The 20,695-nt window shown below is 48.0% G+C and overlaps 1 protein-coding gene across 1 annotated transcript in view; it reads right to left on the bottom strand.

Moving 5' to 3' along the window:
• Positions 1–20,695, bottom strand: part of ZNRF3 (zinc and ring finger 3) — a 153,809-nt gene that overhangs the window by 9,453 nt on the left and 123,661 nt on the right. The window contains exons 3-4 of the mRNA XM_039225614.1: positions 1,538–1,612; positions 968–1,099 (exon numbers count right to left, since the gene is read on the bottom strand). Of these exons, the coding sequence (XP_039081545.1) occupies positions 968–1,099; positions 1,538–1,612 (207 nt within the window). The remainder of the gene's footprint in view (positions 1–967; positions 1,100–1,537; positions 1,613–20,695) is intronic.

Raw genomic sequence — 20,695 nt, 5'->3', positions numbered from 1 at the left:
AGCTAACAGGAGGAGGGTATACTAATTGAATGCTGGGGGTATCTAGTTTGTGCATATGTATGAATCCTCCTATATGTGAGTATTCCAATTTTTGTGATAAGGAAATAAATCCTATAGGAGGTGCCTATCCCAGGTTCCTAGAATCTTCAGTCTGAGGTTTGGGCAAAAGATACCAGTAAAGGGCTACTGGCCAGCAGTGGCCCTTTGACACACTCAAGAGAAGCCTAAATGCTATTCAGTGACCACCTAGAAGTCATGAACTTTAATCCCACTTGAAAGCTAGGTGTGCCAGAATCATATAAGTGGGGGGTTTTCAGGGCGCCTGGGTGGCTCAGTCGGTTGAGTGTCTGTCTGACTCTTGACATCAGCTCAGGTCATGATCTCAAGGCTGTGAGATTGAGCCCTACGTCGGGATCCACACTGAGCATGGAGCCTGCACGAGATTCTCTCTCTCTCCCTCTCTGTGCCCCTCCCTCACGCACACACACATGTGTGCTCTGCCTCTCTCACAAAATAAACTAAAAAAAAATAAAAGGTTTTCAACAGTGCAATTTATTCTCTGGGAAGAATGAAGTATAGGCCTTTTTCTATAGTCTGGGTCAAAAGGAAGGAAGGAAGGGGGGACAAGGGAAGCTGAGTGCTGGGTATTCCTTCCTTCCTTCAATCCTCAGCCTTTCAGAGGGGGACGGGAGGGAAGCGAAAGAAGGACAGGACGCTACCAAGAGGGAGCGCTGGGTAGAAGAGACCAGAGACACCTTAGCACAAATCATCTACTTCTGGAAGGTCTTTTCAATTCCTGTGTAAAGGAACTCGAGGGCTGACATTTCTCCTCGGCCCCCGGACTTCTACCTCATCTAAACTGCAGGAACGTAGGCTGTGTCAGCATGTTAGACAGAAAGAAGATTGGAGAAAAAAAGCCTAAAGGGAATAAAGGCACAGGGAGCAGCAGAGAGGCTGCCAGGCTCACTCGAGGTGGGCGGTGCTGAATTCTTGCTCGAGCTACTTTCTGCTTGTTGACGATGTTCATCAGCTTGATGGCGTCTGCACCCTTCACGTACACCACCGGCCTCTTCAGTGGGTCTTCTGAGCCCTGGTTTAGCTGAGGATGAAAAGACCATGCTGCTTAAAGGATGTGTTTACTTTGAGGAGGAGAGAGAACGAGGCTGAAGGAAAAGAACGGCAGATACCATTTGAAAATCCCCCAGGTCCTCAAGCATGACAGCCTTGGAGCTTCTGGAAGGGCGAGACTGGGAGCAATGCTCGTTTTAGAACAGCCTGGGCAGGCTGAAGGCCCCGAAGGGTCTGTGAAAATGCCCTCCCCGTCCTCCCCCGCCGTCCCCAACCACCAACCCCCTGCTCTTCACTCCTCTCAATACCCTTGCCTCAGAGTCAGAATGATGCCTAGACAGGGGTCTCTATGGTGAGCGGGCAAGTGTGAAGCCCTGAGATGAGGGCGCCGGCCCAGTGACACACCGAGCTGGTGAAGGAAGCACTTCTCTCAGGGCGGGGGCTGCGATGCGTGGCCTGAGGAGTTTACCTGGTCAATAGCTTCTGGGTTTTCCGATACATCAAAGATGACGGCAGTGGCTCCCCGCTGCACTGCCCGCTTGGCCTGGCAGGGGAAAAAAAGAACAGGTTGGCAGCCTTGCCCCTCTGACCTTTCCAAAGCTGGTCTGGGAAATCAGACCTGTGTTCGAATGCAGAATCTGACAGTTACTTCTCTGACTCTGGGCAAGTTGCTAATAACTTCCCCAAACCTCAACTTTCCCATCTATTAAAAAAAAAAGGTTGTACGGCTGCCTCTGGAGAACCAGATGAGTTAGCATAGGTAGAAAGAAATAACCGGGTACTGAATTAACCTTTGTCTCCCTGTCCAGCCAAACATTAAAAACAAATCAACAACCTGCCCCGTCAGCATGAAGGTATTGGTTTCAGGATCTTCTGCTGTGAACACACAGCCGCTGGCAACCAAAGTAAATGCCTCTGGTCCTTTTCTCCTGTGGTCCTGCCTCGTTCCTGTGTCACCCACGGCTGCTGTGAGACCGGCACATGGGATATTTCCAAGGGGATCTCAAAATGGTCAATTTTAATAACTGACATAAGCTGAAGACCTCTGGAGATGCTGTCAGAGGGAAAAGCTCCGAGAAAAAATCGTAAATGGGGATTTAGAGCAGTTGGCTGCCAAACCTGGCTGCACATCAAAAACCACTTGGGAAGTTTGTAAAGCAGATTTCCTGGCTCAAACCACAGAGACTGATTCAGCAGGGCTGGAGTAAGGCCCAGGAAACTGAGTTCTGGAAGTTTTCTGAGGGATTCAGATGATTCAACCACTTGGGGAACTAAGGATCAGAGAGAAAGAAGATGAGAATGTTTCAGGAACAAATGTGAAGTGGAATTATTTTCTTAGATTATTATACTTGTTATTATCACTTTGAGAGAGACAGAAGAGAGAGCAAGCTGGGGAGGGTCAGAGAGAGAGAGAGAGAGGGAGAGAGAAATCCCAAGCAGGCTCTGAGCTGTCAGCGCAGAGTCCGGTACAGGGCTCAGACTCACGAACTGTGAGATCATGACCTGAGCCAAAACCAAGGGTCAAACGCTTAACCGACTGAGCCACCCAGGAGACCCTGGTGGGATTCTTTTTTGAGGGAAAGGATTCTTTTCTAGCCCAACGAACCTTCTGATTTCATGTCTGGCTAAGTGGACAACAGGGTAAAAGCAGTGGAAGAACAAGACAGAAGACATAACCCTTGCTTTTCGGATCCTGAATCTTGTTAGAGACGTAAGATCCTCTCATGTGGGGGAAAAACAAGCAAAAAACAAAATAAAACCCCAAGCCTCCTATAAGATGGGCAAATAATGGCTGGTGTTCAGAGATCAATAAAGTCTCTATGAGCCAGAGTGCTTGAGAAAGAATACAATTTGACTGGAAGGAATTCCTGTCGAGGGAAGAGCCACTACCCGGATGTGTGAGAAGGCAGCACTGACCCTGCAGAGCCCAGTACGTGGCTGGACCAATGGCTTCACAAGCCCACTAGAGGGCAGTCTTATCCCACAGCTTTTATGAGACAATTCCCTGTACTGTGTCCCACAGAAGCGGGACTGTGAACTCCTTGCGGATCTTGCAAAGTTCCCCACAACTTAACCAGCCCGGGCACCCTGGCTGCTGTGCTGTGGAGCTGTCCTTCTTCCCCTGGGGCCTCTTCCTTGTTGAACTGAGACGCCATGTAGCTCAAGTCCCCTCTACCTCCTGTCCCACCCCTGTTGCCTCACCAGCAGGCTGTCGTCGGGAGTGGCTCTTGGGAGCTTTCCCAGCTCTGCCACTGAGAAGCTGCCAGTGGTGGGCAAGTCACTGAATGTCTCTCAGTCTCTGTTTCCCCACCTGTAAGAGGAGGAGGAAGTCTATGTTATGATGACTAGGGTCCCTTCCAGTTCCCAATCTTGGCCACTCAGCTGAGAGGCAGGGGACTGTCCCGAGCAATGAAGAAAGGGCTACAGTGGCCCTACTGCCCAGCTGCAGAGAGAGGACATGATGGCACAGTGAGAAAGTTTGCGGCCACGAGGCGTCACTTCCCTTCAAAAGACTTTTTAGGGGCACAGACTCCCTGGGCTGTGGCCAACAGAGTTAACAGTAAGTAGGCGCTGCGTCTTCTACTCAGGTGATACCCTCATCTTCACAAATTCTTCCCTGGACGTGGAAGGACCCCAAGGAACAACACCGAAAACAAGGTAATCAACGGGACCTCTCGTTCCTTTATTTGGCTTTCATTCCACCAGCAAGCACATCAACCAGCACCAGAGGGAACCGTGCATTCAGATCTGTTCTGATCAGGAGCGCCCGGCACCTCCCACTTTGATGCTGGCGCACCTGCAGAGTCTGATGGCAGCCCATGAAAGGCTGTGGGACCCGGGGTAGCGCAGAGCTCCAGCCACATGGCTGCTCATGCTTCCAGACCTCCCTGCTCCCCAGGAACGTGGAAGCCTTAAGGATCTGGAGGTGAGGCATGACCCACTTGGGACAGGCACTTTTTAAAAAGGCATTTTCAACAAAATCTAGGAGGTTTGAAGGGTCTCCTGGTTTGTATAGTAAAAACAGCAGGTCAAGAATGAGGTGCTTAAATCCCATTTAATGGATCCATTTCACTGACTCTGACACAACCAAGTTAATACATGGGATTCAAGTACAAACTTTTTTTGAGAAAATGATGATTCTCACAGCTGACTTACTTTAAAAATTAATGGAATCTGCTATTTAAATAAGGTTGTATTTCCTGCCCATGCCAGGACTAGACAGGAGGGGAGTCAACCAGGATCCTGTGGAGAACCTGCTTGTTAGGAGCCAGCTTGGGATTTAAAATAGGCCATGAATAATCCAGATTTAGAAAATGACACATTTTTTTTTTTAAATGTTTCTTTATTATTTTTTTTGAGAGAGAGACAGAGTGCGAGCCGGGGAGGGTCAGAGAGAGAGGGAGACACAGATTACAGGCAGGCTCCAGGCTCCGAGCTGTCAGCACAGAGCCTGATGCGGGGCTTGAACCCTTGAACTGTGAGATCATGACCTGAGCTGAAGTCGGACGCTTAACCGACTGAGCCACCCAGGTGCCCCAACACATTTCTTATACTATTCCCAAAGCAAATTAAAAAACACAACACTACTTGGTCACACTTTCCCCCTCGCCCCACAATTTCAGCTTAAAAATAGATGAGGCATCTTCCTGAACCAGTCTTCACATCTTAGATCATTTCATCGTTTTACCAAGTCAAACTTGGGCCAGAATATGGTTTCAAAACAAATCTAAAGCACAGATTATGAGATTACATAATTGGGAGATTAGTGGTCTTGTGACCACTAGAAACCCTATCTCTATAAAGTCACAAAACTCGAGATAAGGCTGTTTCAAAGAAAGGGTGGAAAAATGCAGCCTGGTGGATGCTGCTAGATAAAAGTCACAGGTAAACTGGGCTACAGCTGGAGAAGGCAGTTACCCTTGAACTGTGCACAGACTGGCGTGGATGGAAGAACATGAGAAGGGTGTGAACAGCAGAAAACAGGTGGGAAGTCTTGGGAAGGCCTCCCCAAAGCAGCCAAAGGCCCTCCCTGCCTTTATGGCTCTTTGCTTGCCCTCCGTCTGCCCCTCCCACACAGTTACTTTAACATCTTTCATCACCTCTGCTGCCTCCATCACGCAAGACCTGACCAGTGTGGACGGGTCAACACCAGCCAGCAGGTGACTGGAAGCCCAGCAGTAGAATGTGAAACCAAAGGTTGTCATGGCCCTCTGTTAACTTTTCCAGGGTTTGCAGGACCCAAGGCTAGACAATCTCCCCAGCCACCGAGACAAGTATCAGATGTGCGAACATCTGCATGCTTACATTTTGCCAAGTACAAAGCTCCAAGCCCCGGGAGACAGGGTCCTACTGTGGTTAACATGTACAGCTATGCGAGACTCCTAGGGTTATTCAATAAATGTTGGTTCTGAACGAAAAGCCAGCCTGCCTGGGACCATACTCTTGGGCTGCTGCCCCCTGTATGTGGATGTTGTTTTCCCCTAAGGAGAGCGCTTCTATCAACATGGCTGAGTTTTGAGTTTCTGGATGGGAATGAGACATCCTGGCGGGTAGGAGAACTCAAAGCCTCCAGTCTGCTTTAGTTTCAATTAAGTTCAGGAACTCCGATCAGGAATGGATCTGGCACTCTCCCTGGCCTGTGCAGTTACACCCAGACTTGGTTAGTCCCAGCAGCCCCTGGGCAGACTCACTGCTGTTTATCTGTTTGTCTAGCACTGGATGTGCTGGTCCCAGTGCCTAATACTTATTAGAGGAAATCTTTGATAGAGGATCATCTTAATCAGAGATAACCCAAACTCCTGACCACAGGATAACCAAGGAAGCTGGATTAATAGTGCTGATATGAACACCTCTGTCCTCAACCTCTTCTAGGAAGCTCTGGGAGCTCCAAGCAGAACTTTTTTTGTCTCTATTGAATACAATTCTTTCTTTTTTTCATTTTGTTTTGTCTTTTCTTTTACACTTATCATAACCTTCCAGTAAGTCATTCAAAATGCTTGGTACACATCTTTAAAGCTGTGAAATAGTCCTTCATATACTCTACTCACTCATGTATTTTTGATATTTGGGCTCTTTCAGTTTTTTATTATGATAACTAATGCTATACTGAATAAATTGTGGCTTACATTTCCAATTTCCTTAGGAAGGGAGGCCCTGGGCCAAAGAGTATGAAGAGTATTGTAAGAATCGTAATACAATCCATATAGGCTTTTAATGCCCCTCCTTACAAACCCACTCGATTCTTAATTTACCTGTAATGACAAAATAGGATGGTGCAGATAATATAAGACAAATTTGTCAACACATTTAACTTCTGGGTGAAGTGACCCGCGGTGAGCTGGCTGGGGGAAGGAAGTCAGTGTGAGAGGAACTCTCTGCATGAAACTGCATATGCAGAAAGATACTCCAGTGTAAACTATCACGTGTTGATCATATCTACTGATTCTTCAAGGTCAAGTTCATGCGCCACCCCTCCCATAAGATTGACAAATGCTTCTTTATAGCCTAAAGCATCTCTTAACTCTCCCTGGGCCCTGATATTGCTAAGGATTTCTCTTCTGCCGCTTACTACTTTCTGTGATGCATTTCCCCCTCCAATATGACCTTCTTTAGTGTTTTTGCTATTTATAAAAGCAAAATATGCTTAATGTGAATATTGAAATTGAAAGCAAAAAATAACTCACCCTTATATCCCAGCTTTACGACATTAACAGTATGGCATATCTTTCTGTGTTTTTTTTAACCCATCTATTAGCAGGAATAAAATGCACATAAATATACTCACATATCAAAATACACTTAAAAACACTTAAAAATAAATTGTATGTATATATTGTTCATACTCCTCCTCTTAACTCAACAATTTGCTCAACAATATCATACATGCATTGATATAAAAAAATATTATTCCATTATATGGTTGTACCAGAGCTTAAGACTGTGTCCTGTTACGGGATTTCTGCATTTTCTGTTATAAACAGTGCCATATATACATTCTTATACTCATGGTTCTGCTGGTATCTGGCTTTAAAAAAACAGCTAGGGGCACCTGGGTGGCTCAGTCGGTTAAGCATCCAACTTCGGCTCAGGTCATGAGTTCTCCATGAGATCTCATAGTTCGTGAGTCTGAGCCTCGCGTGGGGCTCTGTGCTGACAGTGCGGAGCCTGGAGGCCTGGAGCCCACTTCAAGTTCTGTGCCTCCCTCTCTGTCTCTCTCCTACCCTGCTCTCACTCTGCCACTCCCTCTAAAATAAGTAAACATTAAACATAAATAAATAAATAGCTACAAGTGGTCCTGCCTTGCCAAAGGGCATAGATCTTACACTTAAATGCCTGGCCTGGGTGCTTGCTAACCTGCCCTCAGAGTCTAAAGGAGCCAGGAGGTAGATCTTATTTGACCAGTCTGTGGGCCCTATAAAAGCTTAACAAAGCAGACTGCCCTGGGCATGGTCTATACCCAACAAATGAACATAGTAGGCAGGAACAGAGTTTAATTCTATTTGCAATGTCATTTATTCATTTATTTGTTAACAGTAGCAATTAACCAGTTACTCTGTGCTCAGCCCTGAGGATGCACACAGTAGTAAGCAGCATGTGGCAGACAGACCCCTGTCCTCACCCAGCGTGCATTCTGCAAGCAATGCAGCTACAGACAGAGGCCAGGCGAGTCACAAGGAATAGTCTCAGTGTTCCATTCCAAGGACAAATGAGTAAGACATTATGAACATAGGATCACGTCTCTACTGTAGCTTTGCCCAAAGTACGTATCACGGGATGAGATTTTCTTGGTTGGCATCCTTTGAGAAATGCTGCATTTTCTAGAGTGCCCCCTGATACCCACAGAGCACATTAGTATGCTAGAGGCTCTTATCTACCAGGAATCCCTCATTTTTCAGGAGACAGAATCCTTTTGCAGCAACTCCTGTCAACACCCCCTCCCTTCTATGGGAGATGTTTTGGAGCCCACTTCTTGGGGCACCTGGGTGGCTCAGTCAGTTAAGTGTCCAACTTCGGCTCAGATCATGATCTCACGGTTCATGGGTTTGAGCCCTGCATTGGGCTCTGTGGACAGCTCAGAGTCTGGAGCCTGCATCTGATTCTGTGTCTCCCTCTCTCTCTGCCCCTCCCAGCTTGCACTCTGTCTCTCTCTCTCTCAAAAATAAGTAAACATTAAAAAAAAAAAAATGGAACCCACTGCTCCATGGTGTGCGGTATGCTAGCGAGAGTGGAATATCACCACTTATTCATTCCCTTGCTCTTAAGGTATAGGTAGGAGGCTGGGGAATATGGCAGAGAGCTACATTTTGAGCTGAAAAACAATGAGAGAATTTACACGCTGCAATTTAAATGAGATGGTTATTGGTATGAAAACATCCAGTTACATAGTTCGACCTGACAACTACTTAAGAGGTCCAACTGTGTGCCAGGCACCCCAAGAAAGATATAAGCCAAGACCTTCTAGAAGTGTCTGTCATTATGCACTGGCTGTTGCCCTGGGAGAAGAGCTCTTGCTTGGCAAGCAGCAGGGTGAGGGTGCGCAGATCTCTTTTTACCCAAGAGAGTGTTCCCTTGCGGGTCTCCTCTGATACATGTATAGAGAGCAGTGTGACCCAAGTGGCAGAAACCATCATGGCAGAGAATCCATTATGGCACCAGAGTCCCTGAGTCCATCAGCATTCTGCTTCAGTCTGGGTCCCCAAGTTCCTGCTATGGCTAGTCCCAAAGCAGAGCACACTGTCCTAGGCATCTGTGGGTCCTTTCTTGCTCAGGCTGATATGGGTGCATGGGGTCTTGCCACAGTCCTACCCTTCATGCAAGTCCGTGCCTTCCTACCATCCAGACTCACAGGGGCCAAGTTGGACCTTTGCCCTCACCCCTACACTCAACTGCTTACCAAGTTTTGCTGATTCCATCTTCCAAATCCATCATTGCTTTTCCATCCCCACTGCTGCCACCCTGTCCAGGACACCAGACTTCTCACGTGAGTCACAACAACATTCTCCCTTGGGGGTCCTCCAGCCCATCCCACCTGCCTCCCAGTGTGGTCTCTACCCAGCAGCAGAGGGACTCTTCTAAATCACAGCTCTGACCTGGACCACTCTCCTTGGATAACCGTGCTGCTCTTAGGGAAAGGCATGACCTCTCTGCTGCTTATGGTAAACTCCATACTCCAAGCCCGAGTCTAAGTGGGCCGTGCTTTCACTAGTTCTCTGATGGCCTGCGTTCCCCGTGCTGAGGAACGCACTGCCTCCCCCACACCAGCTAGCCTTTACCGCTTCTAATTCTTGGCCCACTTAGGTGTTATTCCCTTTACACTGTTACTGCCTGTGGCCTGACTGTGCCCCACCATTGAAGCTCTTATGACATCACAGTGGAATTGTTTACTCAAAGTGCCTCCTCACTAGAGGGCGGCCAATGTGTCAGACTTCTTTCCTGCTGAATTCCCAGAATCCAGCAATGTGCCTGGCACAGGGTAAATGGCCAAAAAATGTTTGTTTATTAACCCAGAAAGATCAGCTTTTGCCCTCGGGGTTGGCATCAAACACCTAGGCCTCTGCTACCTCGAGCACAGACCGTAGCTCGCTCCTGGCCACCTTGTCTCCCATTTCCTTTGACTCAGATTGAGAAAGGTCTGTTCTCTACCACATCTTCTTGGAACTCAAGATTCTGCACATTTGAGACTTTCAGGATTTGGTGTATTAACTGAGTGCACATCGCCTGCTTCCACGTTTGCTGACGGGCCTCTTATTGGTGGCTGGTGCTAATGCAGCCATTGTTGCCTCTGGGCAGCCTCGACCTCGGTCCCTACGAGTGATTCTGCCTCCATGTGGATCCTTATCAGGCCCCAGGCCCCTGTGTGAGCACATCTCTGATGTCAAAGCTCTTAGAAAACAAGCCCGTGCACCTGCAATGTTTGTTCCTTCTACTCTCTGGAGGAAGGCAAGCTCCTTTAAAACTCTTACCAAAGGAAAACGCTCACCAAATGACTACCCTTGGGGGAATCCACAGGCACAGATGGCAGGAGATGCAGATTTTTACAGGGTCCTCCCATTATCACTCAGGGGACGTTGGCTTTTCCTCAAAGACTGGTGAAACCTATGGGACATCTTGAGACAGGTGGCGACAGACGGCCTGTACCAACAGGGGCCTGTCTTGGGGAAGGATACCAGTTGGCCTTCCCCACCTGGTGCGAAGACCAAAGACAGGAAGCTTGGCTTCTGGGGCAACTGCTGGCAGATTCCAAACTCCCACAGTGACAGCCTCTTTTGGGGGCAATGAGACCAAAGCACAGGCTTGAGAGGAACACCCGCCTAAGGCTCGAGCCTGGGGCACGTCTTGCCAGGAATGCAGGGGCCCAGGAACAAGCCCCGGGTATGTTGCCACTGCCGCAGGGCCTGCTCTGTGGTCGGGGAGAGACAGGGCCTGTGAACACCGATGGAGACCAACCACCCAGAGACTGGCCACGCCAAACAGCCGGCGCTCCCTGGGTCCCAAAGCCCCACCCTCTGAAGGCCAGTGAGTGGCTTGTAAGCCCTCCCTCCTCACTTTTTCCTCTCCTCCTCCCCCGTGTTCTTCGCTTGGTAGTGACCACCCAGGCACCAGGCTCTTGATCATTCTGGTCAGCTGCTATTCCCTGAAGCATGAGTCACTGCTCTGACAGGGGACAGATACTCTTGCCAGGCAAGGGGGCTTGCAAGGCTGGTCTCACCAGCGCCCTGTTTTCCTACAGAAACCTTTCGTTCCATAGGAAATGAGGTCACACACCAGAGCACGTGGGTAACCAGTGAGAAAATGCTGGTGCCAAGAAGGGGGCGGGTGTCAGAAGTGTCGAGGGAAAGGACCCTAACAGGAACCACCAGAAGAACCACCTGCTGCTCTGGGACAGCGTAGAGAGGAGGTGGGGGTGGGGGTGGGGGGGTGCACCTAGCTTAAAAAAATAACCTGCTTTCTTTAAAGTACATGCAACATAAGTGATTTTACCAAGCCAAACTTGTGGAGAGGTTGGCTAATTTACTTTCATGATCTGGAGCCCCTAATCCACTGCCTAAAGGAGATCAACACACAAAACTGCCCCAAGGGGGTAAAGAGGGGTGGGGCGGCCGCCTGGGCAGCCAGGCAGGCTCACTTTCCGGGAGTGGGAGAGGAGGTGGGTGGGGGTGAGGGTGGGTGGCGCTGCTCTGCCCGCTCCACCCGGCTCCTCGCTCCAGGGCTTGGCTGCAGCCCGGCCTGACCTTCCAGGTTTCGCTGGCGGGAGATCAAAGTACCCAAGCCACAAACAGCTCAGAACTCGGAGGCCCCCGCGGCCTCCCCCCAGGGTCCCTCCTCCCCTTCCACCCTCCAGCTTCAACCCCGCCTCCCCTGGCCCTGTTTCTCCACGCCCTCCGTCAGGGTCCCTCCCCCACCTCTTCCCCACGCCCCCCAGTCCCTCTGCCGACTCCGTGGGGCCGGCCTTTGGGGGCGGGCCCCCATCCGCCTTCGCTGACCCAGTCCAGCTGGCCGCGCCCCTCCCCATCGGGAGAAGGTATTTCTCGCCGTAATTAAAGTCATTAAGCCTCCAAAGGCTCCTGTGGGCTGCCGGTGCTGAGCTCCAGAATGAGGATGATGCATTCATTTTAAGTCCTAGTTAAGATTGTGCTGATCTATTTAGGAGGTATGTAGCAGCGAGAATTCAGCGGTTAAGTTAGTGGTTAAGGCTGCCTCGGTTTAAATAGTGTTATTTATTCGCAAAATATGTAGCAGCCCCACTTAATTTCTCCTAATTAAAGGAATCGACAGAAAAGGCTGGAACCCGAAGCCATGTCACCGCACCATTATACAGGTTGGTACCCTCTTCACAGTCAGCAAATACTGGGTTCAAACGGAAATGCATTTCCCCAGATCTTAATCTTCAACATAGACATTTTACACCAGTACCAAGAAACACAATGATCCTCTTTGTTTTAACAGCTGCCAAGAAGCCCCCCAAACCCAGGAAGCCTGTTCGCACCCTCCTTTCCATGGCCGGTGCTGGGTGAAGGGATGTTATGGAAAAATGTCTGCAGTCAGGTTGTTTGATGAGATGTCTTTGCCTGGCAGAGAAACTTTTGGAAGAACTTGTTAGCAGTTATCTTGGGTAGAGCTTCCAGAAGTCCCACTTCAGGGCCAAATCTTACAAAGTCACAACTAGAAAATTTAAACAGGACCACTCCCTTCTCTGCATATGACAGGTAACACCTGTTTAATAATCATTGACAAGTTAATTAGGTGGCGTATTTGGGCTTAACAAGGAACAACAGTGCCTACAATGTCTGAAGACCCTACATCCTCCCTTTTGCCTTGAGAGGTGGAGGGCAGACTCTGCGGGCTGAGGGCTGAGCTCCCGGCTACTGCAGCCATCAAGCAGGGCAGACTTGCTTCTCAACCTTCACCCACAGAGGCAACTGGGGAGATTTAAAAAATACCCTTGCCCGGGGCCCTGTCCCTAGACATGATGACTTCACCTCTATGGAATGGAGCCCCGGCAGCAATATTTTTCTAAAAGTTTCCCAGTGAGTTTTAAAATTCAGGTAAGGCTGAGAACCACTGAGCCCCAAACGGTAGGAAGCCTCTGAGATAACTGTCAAATGTACATTCTGGGGCCCCTCTCCCAATTCCGCTGGTGTAGATCCAGGAGCTACCTAAACAGCACACGGGCGACACTTACGATGGGGCAAAGGAAGAGTGTTAGCGAATTCCTGCATTAGGTGGTACGCTGTTTGAAAAAACAAGATTACTCTGATTATATGATTTTCTTATTTGTACTAAGAGGAAGAGAATCTGAATGAAAGAATGTTTGCATGCCTGAGGCAGGTTTGCTCCTAACACTGGAGGGAGTTGGGACAAGAGCCAGCAAACCATGAAATAAAATATATGCTACCCTTCTATCGTTATGTATACCTTCATAAAGATCTGAAAGGTCACGTTCAACTGAGATTTCTCTAACTTCCTGGAGTTCCTCATCAGAGCATGTCATTGTGGAGAAAAGGGATTCCTGACCCACTCTGCATTTTGAGAGGACTTGTACACCTGTGAATAAAATACCCCAGCCTCGAGAGGCTAAGGTCTGTCTATCCTCCTTGGGAGGAGGGGTAGGATCCCCGGGCAGTGGAGCCCCCAGAAGGGTGGTCTTGGACAAGAGGTCTGCAAGGTCCTGGAAGCCAGCACTGGCTCATCTTGGGGGGAATTTGGGATCCCGGAAATGGCTTCTAGAAGGAGGCTTCCCCTTAGACTCCTCACCCAATGGCCAGAAGCTTCAGAAGCAGGGCCTTTATTGCCTGGTCTCAGGGCAGAACTGGCCCAAAGCATCAGACTCCAAGAGGGGAAAGTAATCAAAGTACCTATCATGCACCAGGCAAGGCAGTAGGTGCTTTCAAATGGCACAGATTCTGCACAGCAGGTCTGTAGTCAAGGGGGTGATGACTCCCACCATTTTATAGCTGGAGGCTCAGAGGTGACCTCACAGAGCCACGAAGTAGAGAGCCGACATGTGACCTCATCCTCTCCGTTAATCCCAGGCTACAAAATACTCTGGTTATCCGAGGGCTTTCCATAACCAAGCATGATAGAAATGTGTGCACATATATCAACATGAATGCTGAATCTCCAAGTATTCCATTAATAGCTTATGCAAGTATTGTATTTCCCAATCCTGCAAGGCATTCCAAACAGCTCTTATCCTAACCCATTTGGACTCCCTCATCTTTAAAATTCCCTTTACAAATGTCATGCAACTCATATAGTCAACATAAAGAGGGGTGGCAGGGTGGAAAATTCTACTTTTGTACAGGGTTAGCTGCTTGAAAGCTCATGTTTGTTTTGTCAGAGGGGCTATTTCATTCAAGGGAGTTGTGTCTTATTGCCATTTTAGGCAATGCGAGCTCACTAACAATACAACTTTCACTCTGTATACTTCTTAAAGATCTACCAAGGTGGTTCCAAAATGGTCCCCCACGTACCCTGTTATATCGTGTTCTTGAATCTGTGACTTGGTATTAGCAGAATTTAAGAATGATATGATTTCATTGTCTCTTAACTTCACACCAGAATCACATATAACAGCAAGAGAACCAAATCCCTCTCTCTAGAGAAGGGCAGGGTCCCAAGCACCACCCCCCCCAGCCACACCATTCTTATCTGGGTACAGTTTGAGGGCACCCCCAACCAAGGTGGCCTTAAGGAAGAACACAGCCTGAATTGAAGGTGACCTGTGAATGGACGGGCCAATCGGGGAAGGGGCCAGGGCAGGGGCAGGGGGAGGGGCTGTCCCTTCACACAGCCTGGGCTGAAATCCTGGCTCACTTTGCCAGCACTGTGACTGCACGCAGACTTGACAACCTTTCTGTGCTTCGTCCATCTGTTCAGTGCGGATAATGCTAACAGGACGTGTTCTCACCATTGTTGAGAGAGGCCAGGAGACTAGATGAGAAGATGCCAGTCACATCGCAAGAGCTGAGGCCCCATCCCCCTCCTCGGACATGTCACATGCACTATGTGTGTCTCCTGTGGGCACCCGGCCCCTCCCTTGACTGTCTGCATACAGGATTCTTCTCTCCAGGAAACAGAGCCCAGATCCCACACAGAGCACCAGACACTCAAGAGTCAAAGAGACCTCACCTTCTGAAAGGTTCTGGAAGTTGGTGTGACTCTGCTGCACAACACATATACACAGAAACATCAGAGTTTAGAGCAAGAATGATGCCGTGGCACAAAACAGCCCGAAGGTGGTCAGTGGCTGTCAGCCCAGAGGCATACTGGAAGGCCTGGGGAACTTTTTAAAAATACAGGGGCCAAGCCCTCCCTAGAGACTGAGGGGTACCTGGCTGGAGGTGGACCTGGCCTCCGGAGGTTTGAAAGCTCTCTGGGTTGATCTGTAGGCATAGTTAAAATGTGTAACCACAGGGACCAAGACCCTAAGGGGGGTCAGGAGAGAGGGCAGCAGGGAGTGTGCTTAATTCCAACTCATCATTCCCTTGTTCGTCCCCTCCCAGAACTGCCAGATTCCTTTCTCAGTTACACTATTTGGTTTCTAGAAACCCACTTATGCTATTTTAACTCAGACTTAAAAGGAAAGTCCTCGTTATGGGGCGCCTGGGTGGCTCAGTCGGCTGAGTGTCAGACTTCGGCTCAGGTCATGATCTTGCAGTCCATGAGTTCGAGCCCCACATTGGGCTCTGTGCTGACAGCTCAGAGCCTGGAGCCTGCTTTGGATTCTGCCTGTGTCTTCCTCTCTCTGCCCCTCCCCTGCTCATGCTCTGTCTCTCAAAAATAAAGATAAAAAAAAAAAAAAAAGGAAAGTCCTCATTAACAAGAAGAATGCACTTCAAGGCAATAAACGCAATAAACAAGTGAGCTTCCTGTGATCTGGCTCTGGGAATGATACCTCCCTCCCCCAAAGCAGAAGCCTGGGTCCCTCACAATCAAAGGTCTCAGGGGCAGTGACTATCAAAAGCTCCTGGACTGGCACTTGGAATCCGGCAGGCAGCAAATGTTGTGGGGAGAGGCTGTGGGCCCAAGAGCAATTCTCTATCCCAGATAGGGCAAGCTTTTGGGGTTCACAGGAGAGGTCCTCCTAGCTCCCTAGGTCCAGACCTTTGGCTTCTACTCCACAGGGTTCCCAGGACCTCAAACAGGGGCCTCTACCCCCTGGCAGGACAGAGCAATAGAATGCAAGTTCCAGAAGTGTCTTCTGAGGCAACAGCATGATCAAAGTTCTGAAAGATATGAATTCCAGGAACACCATTTTCAAGTTGAAGTCCCATTTTTCTTCACAAAATACATCCTTTCTTGAACTAAAGCCCTCAAACACACTCTGAGCTGAGTTAAGCAAGTCAGAGAACTTGGATGCCAATTGCCCAACTAACATCCACATCTCTGCCAGTGAGTCAGGCCAGCATTTGCTATGAGAAACAATTCTAGTGACACGGACTGGGGGTGTGGAGAGGAGATACCAGATGTGGCAGCTGAGATCATGGGTTAGGCTGTAAAACATAATAGGAGTTAAAGCCAGAAAGGCCGTGTTTTAGTGTCTGAATAAAAGAACAAGTCCTACAGTCCCATTTCTATAAGCCAACAAGCTGAAGGCATTTAAAACTAGATTCTTATCTCTTTCAGATGCATTCTAGTTCTGGTGCTCAAGTCATCACAACGGTGGTGATGATGGAAGGGGAAGGCACCAAGGTGGCCTTTCTCCGGCCAAGAACGGATAAGAGGTGAAGGGAAGAGATACTCTTGGGCATGCCCCCCTCCCCCCAGGGGCAGCGGCTGTAGTTCCTCCTGCTCCTAGGTTTGGAGTCCCATCCATGTCCTTCTGTTTGGGCTGCAAAGCAATATGGGGAGGGCAGTCCCTGCCTGTGCAGAGCTTAGAGAAATGGAGCTACCCCATTTCTAGCAAGGGAAACAAATGAATCCAGAGCTCACCTGTGTGGGGCCACCTTGAAGGGTGCTCAAATCAGGTCTGGAATAGATGGGCTTGGATGGGGGTGTGTATGTTATAGGGCTGGTGTGGTCAGGAAGTGGTTCGTGGAGACCAAGCTGCCCAAATGAAGAAGAGGGGAAGGCTGGCCAGGAGCTGGGCACACGAAGGTGTTGGCTGAGGCTGCAGACCCTACAGACACACCAAGCACCACGAAGGGAAGAGATTCATAAAAGGCGAGGCTTGGTTACATGGGGACCATGCCTTGTAGTCCACGCACAGGGCCACAGTATAAACACTGGCCACCATTTATTTCTCTCAGTGGCAGTCAGCATGCCCCCAGGTTAGTTTCTGGTACACAACGTGGCATTCACGCACAGCCCCTATGGTTTACTGACATTTTTGGATCACTGACCAAACTTTCATTTTCTCTGGAAAGGTTCCCTGACCCCTGCAAATAGGGTTTTTTTCCGGTGGCTAGGAACTCCTCGGCAAAACACCAAATGCGACTGTCTTTCCTACGGTTTATTAATTTAACACATACTTATTGAATCCCCACCATAATGGTCCCATCGGGTGATGAAAAGACCCATCCTAAAAGATCTAGTCCTTCTCAAGGAGAGCCAGTAGTCACACTAGGGACCCATATGCACAGCAAGAAATACTCCTTGAACGGAGGAAAAGAGAGAGGAGGAGGAGGAGGAGGAGGAGGAGGAGGAAAAACGGTGCCTGCTGACAGGGTCCTCATGTCTCCACTTTATGTCAGACCTCAATCATCACCCGGTGCACGGCACACCTCAGCAGTGCCCGCACAGTGCCTCAGAACCCTCGCGCAGCAAATTCTAGAAAATCTATTCCATATGAGCACTCATATCCAACTACAAATATATGGGCAATTATTGTTTCAAGAAAGCAGATTAATTTTAAAGTATACTTGGATAACCTTTAACAGTGCAGAAAATTGAAAACTCCAGTTAAAGACTTTAAAAGTCCTCACCATGAGCCACAGAAGGTGGAGTTGGGCTGGATCGCTTCCTTTGGTCAATAACAGGTCTATGACTGTGTCATTAAGAAAAGGACTTCTTGCAAAGGAACAGCTTAATCCCAGGAAAAGGAAAGAGTAAAAAGGTTACATTAAGGGAATCAGGGATAATCTCTATCAATTACCCAGAGCCTTTCCTGTTGGGGAAGTCTCAAAAGAAGAACAGGAAAAGAGCTGGGTCATGATCCAGGTGCTTATGCTTTGTTTTATGATCCAGGAGTTTGGCAGTCTGGTTTGTGGGGGAGTGGAGACAGCTAAAACTGCAAGTGCTCTGTAAACCCCCCAAACAAGCAGATGCTTACAGAATATGCCAGCGTTGGCTCGACAGACACCAAACTACGGTAGGCACGGGGGACCGGCTGGCATCATTCTGAGGCTAAACAAGTCTGACTGCATACCCTCCAGCATCTGGGATGTTTGAAAAGACCAGTAAGCCAAGTCCAGAGAGAGAGTGAACCTGCTTCCTGGCCCCAGAAGCCAATGAGGCCCAGTCCTCGTGCAGAGGGACAGAGGGGGGCTGTTAGGCAACAGTGACCTCGACTATGGTCCATCGGAATCGATTAAGTGCCTCTCAGTCCTGGAATGGGATTAAAGAGCACCTAGTCCCACATCCTCGATTTGCAAAGGATACAGAGACTTCCCAAGGTCAGAGAATGCTGGCAGCACGGGAGGGCGTTCAACTTAGAGCCGACTGCATCCGGTCAACCCTGCCCCAGACTTCTTTAGAGTCCATTAAGTTTTGCCATGTCCAAGTTTTTCTTTTTGGGGAAAAATAAAAACTTAGGGGCATCCAATGTTAGTTTTCCAAAAATAACGGAAAGATATATTTAACTAGCACCCATTACTAAGAACATAAATATTTTGCGTATTATTTTAAGCAGTTGTTACTAGAACATTCCTGTGCTGAGAGATCTGAAGCCAAGCACTTACAGAGAGTATTGTTAAGAAACTGACCTATGAAAGGAAGAAGGCTTGACTATAATGGACTTGCTAGCTGACAGGTGTACATTAGTTTAAAAAGGAGGCGGAGTCTTGAAAAGAAGTGTAAATCCAGATAATTCCAAATGTACAGATTGAGTTCACTATTCAGGTGAGTCCTTTGAATAATAAGAAGGACTTATTAATAAGAATTCTGTGTTAATAAGAATAACACAGCAGCCCCTCAGTGTTCCTTCCTATGCTGAGATTAGGACATAACTCAAACTTCTAAAACACAGAGTGGTACAGAGCGCCCAGCCCCTGCTATTGTGCTGTTCACACCGTATATACAGATAGCCCCATTCTCATGAGGTCATGAAGATACGCTACATTATGATATGATGATTGGCCAGGACCAACCAAGTCTCAGAAATATTCGGGCTCCCCAAGCCCCAAACCCTCCTAGCTTGGAGAGCAAGTGTGCCCAAGATCAGGGCCTGACAGTCAAGAGGAGGTTACGTTTGGGGGTCATGTTAACAGCTAACAGATGAAGTTACAGATTAACTCATCACTGGCATTGGTTGGTTAATGTACAATTTTGTAGGTAACTTCAATAGTCATGGCCCAAGTTCAGAGTTAAAAAAAAAAAAAAGGCAGTGTTCCCTTTTCTCATTTAGAATGTTAAAAGTTATGGAAAGGAATAAATAGATACAGACAACCAACATGAATCAATCTGAAACTAATTACACTGAGTGAAAAACATGAAGTTAAAGAGTACATATTTGTACGAGTGAATTCATATAAAACTCTATAAAATTCAAACTAATCTATAGTAGGAGAAAGTAAATAATGGTTACCTCGGGATTGGTGAGGAACAGAGGGGAGGGGTGGAAGGGCCTCCAAAGGGACAGGAGGGAGCTTTCTGGAATGATAGAGACTTCATTGATTGTGGTGATGGTTTCATGCGAGGCGTGTGTGTGTGTGTGTGTGTGTGCGTGTGTGTGTGTGTGTGTGACAAAACTTATCAAATTATACACTTTATTATTTTTTATAACGAATTTATAACATCCATTTTTAAAGTTTATTTTAAGAGAGAGACAGAGAGAGCATGAGCAGGGCAGGGGCAGAGAGAGAGAGAAAGAGATAGAATCCCAAGCAGACTCTGTATGTCAGCGTGGATCTGGATATGGGGCTTGAACTCAAACCATAAGATCATGACCTGAGCTGAAACCAAGAGTCGGATGTTTAACCGACTAAGCCACCCAGGTGCCTGTACACTTTATTATTTTTTAAAATGTTTATTTATTTTTGAGAGAGAGGGAGATCGTGGGTGGGGGAGGGGCAGAGAAAGAGGGGGACAGAGGATCTGAAGAGGGCTCTGTACTGACAGCAGAAAGCCCGACGTGGGGTTTGAACTCAGGAACCATGAGATTATGAACTGAGCTGAAGTCGGACACTTAGCTGACTGACCCACCCAGGAGGCCCTCAAATTATACTCTTTAAATATGTCCTGCTTATTCTAGGTCTATTATACTTCAATATAAAACTTAAAAAAAAAACAGGTGGGGGGAGAATCCACAAATATTTTTCTCCAGGATTCCTCTAACTTCTTAAAAGTAAAATTTTAACAACAGAAAAAAAAAAAGTAAAATTTTAATGACAAAAGGACTCTTTATCATGTGATGCTGGTAATTTTAGCTAATATAGGTACATTCTAAAGTCGGTCCAAAAAACTATCCAGACTGAGGCAGGTAATACCTCCTTCTGATGCTCTAAGACTGTCTTCAGTATTCTAAAACCAGTCCCCCTGGAAGCTAGGTGAATGGGAAAGGAAGAGCAGTAGCACAGCGCCTCGCCTGCATGAGATCCCAGGGCACCAGGGCAGTATGCATGAGAGAGTACTGCCTTAACAAAGAGATGATCGGGACGGTTGGGGGGGGGGGGCGCGTGTGTACGCACACAGCTGTCTGTGTAACTGCTACTGCTGCCCACAGTTGGGAGAACCCGTGGCCCAAGGGATTTTTAAAAAATTCATTTTAAATTAAATGGTTCTCTTACTAAATTGATGCCCTTAGGCAAGTCACTTCATATCTGAGCCTCAGTTACCTGATCTGTAGAACTGGCACAGCAGTAGGACTTTATTAGGTTGTTGAAGGGCTCAAATAGTTCAGGGGTATAAAGCGCCTGGCAGAGTTTGGGGCATGTGGTAGGCGCCAACGGCAGCTGTGACTACTATT

This window comes from Hyaena hyaena, unplaced genomic scaffold (genome assembly GCF_003009895.1).
Source record: "Hyaena hyaena isolate Hyena2069 unplaced genomic scaffold, ASM300989v1 scaffold_19, whole genome shotgun sequence".
NCBI lineage: Eukaryota > Metazoa > Chordata > Mammalia > Carnivora > Hyaenidae > Hyaena > Hyaena hyaena.
Note: the sequence above shows the minus strand (reverse complement) of the source record. Positions and strands in the feature narration are given on the sequence as shown.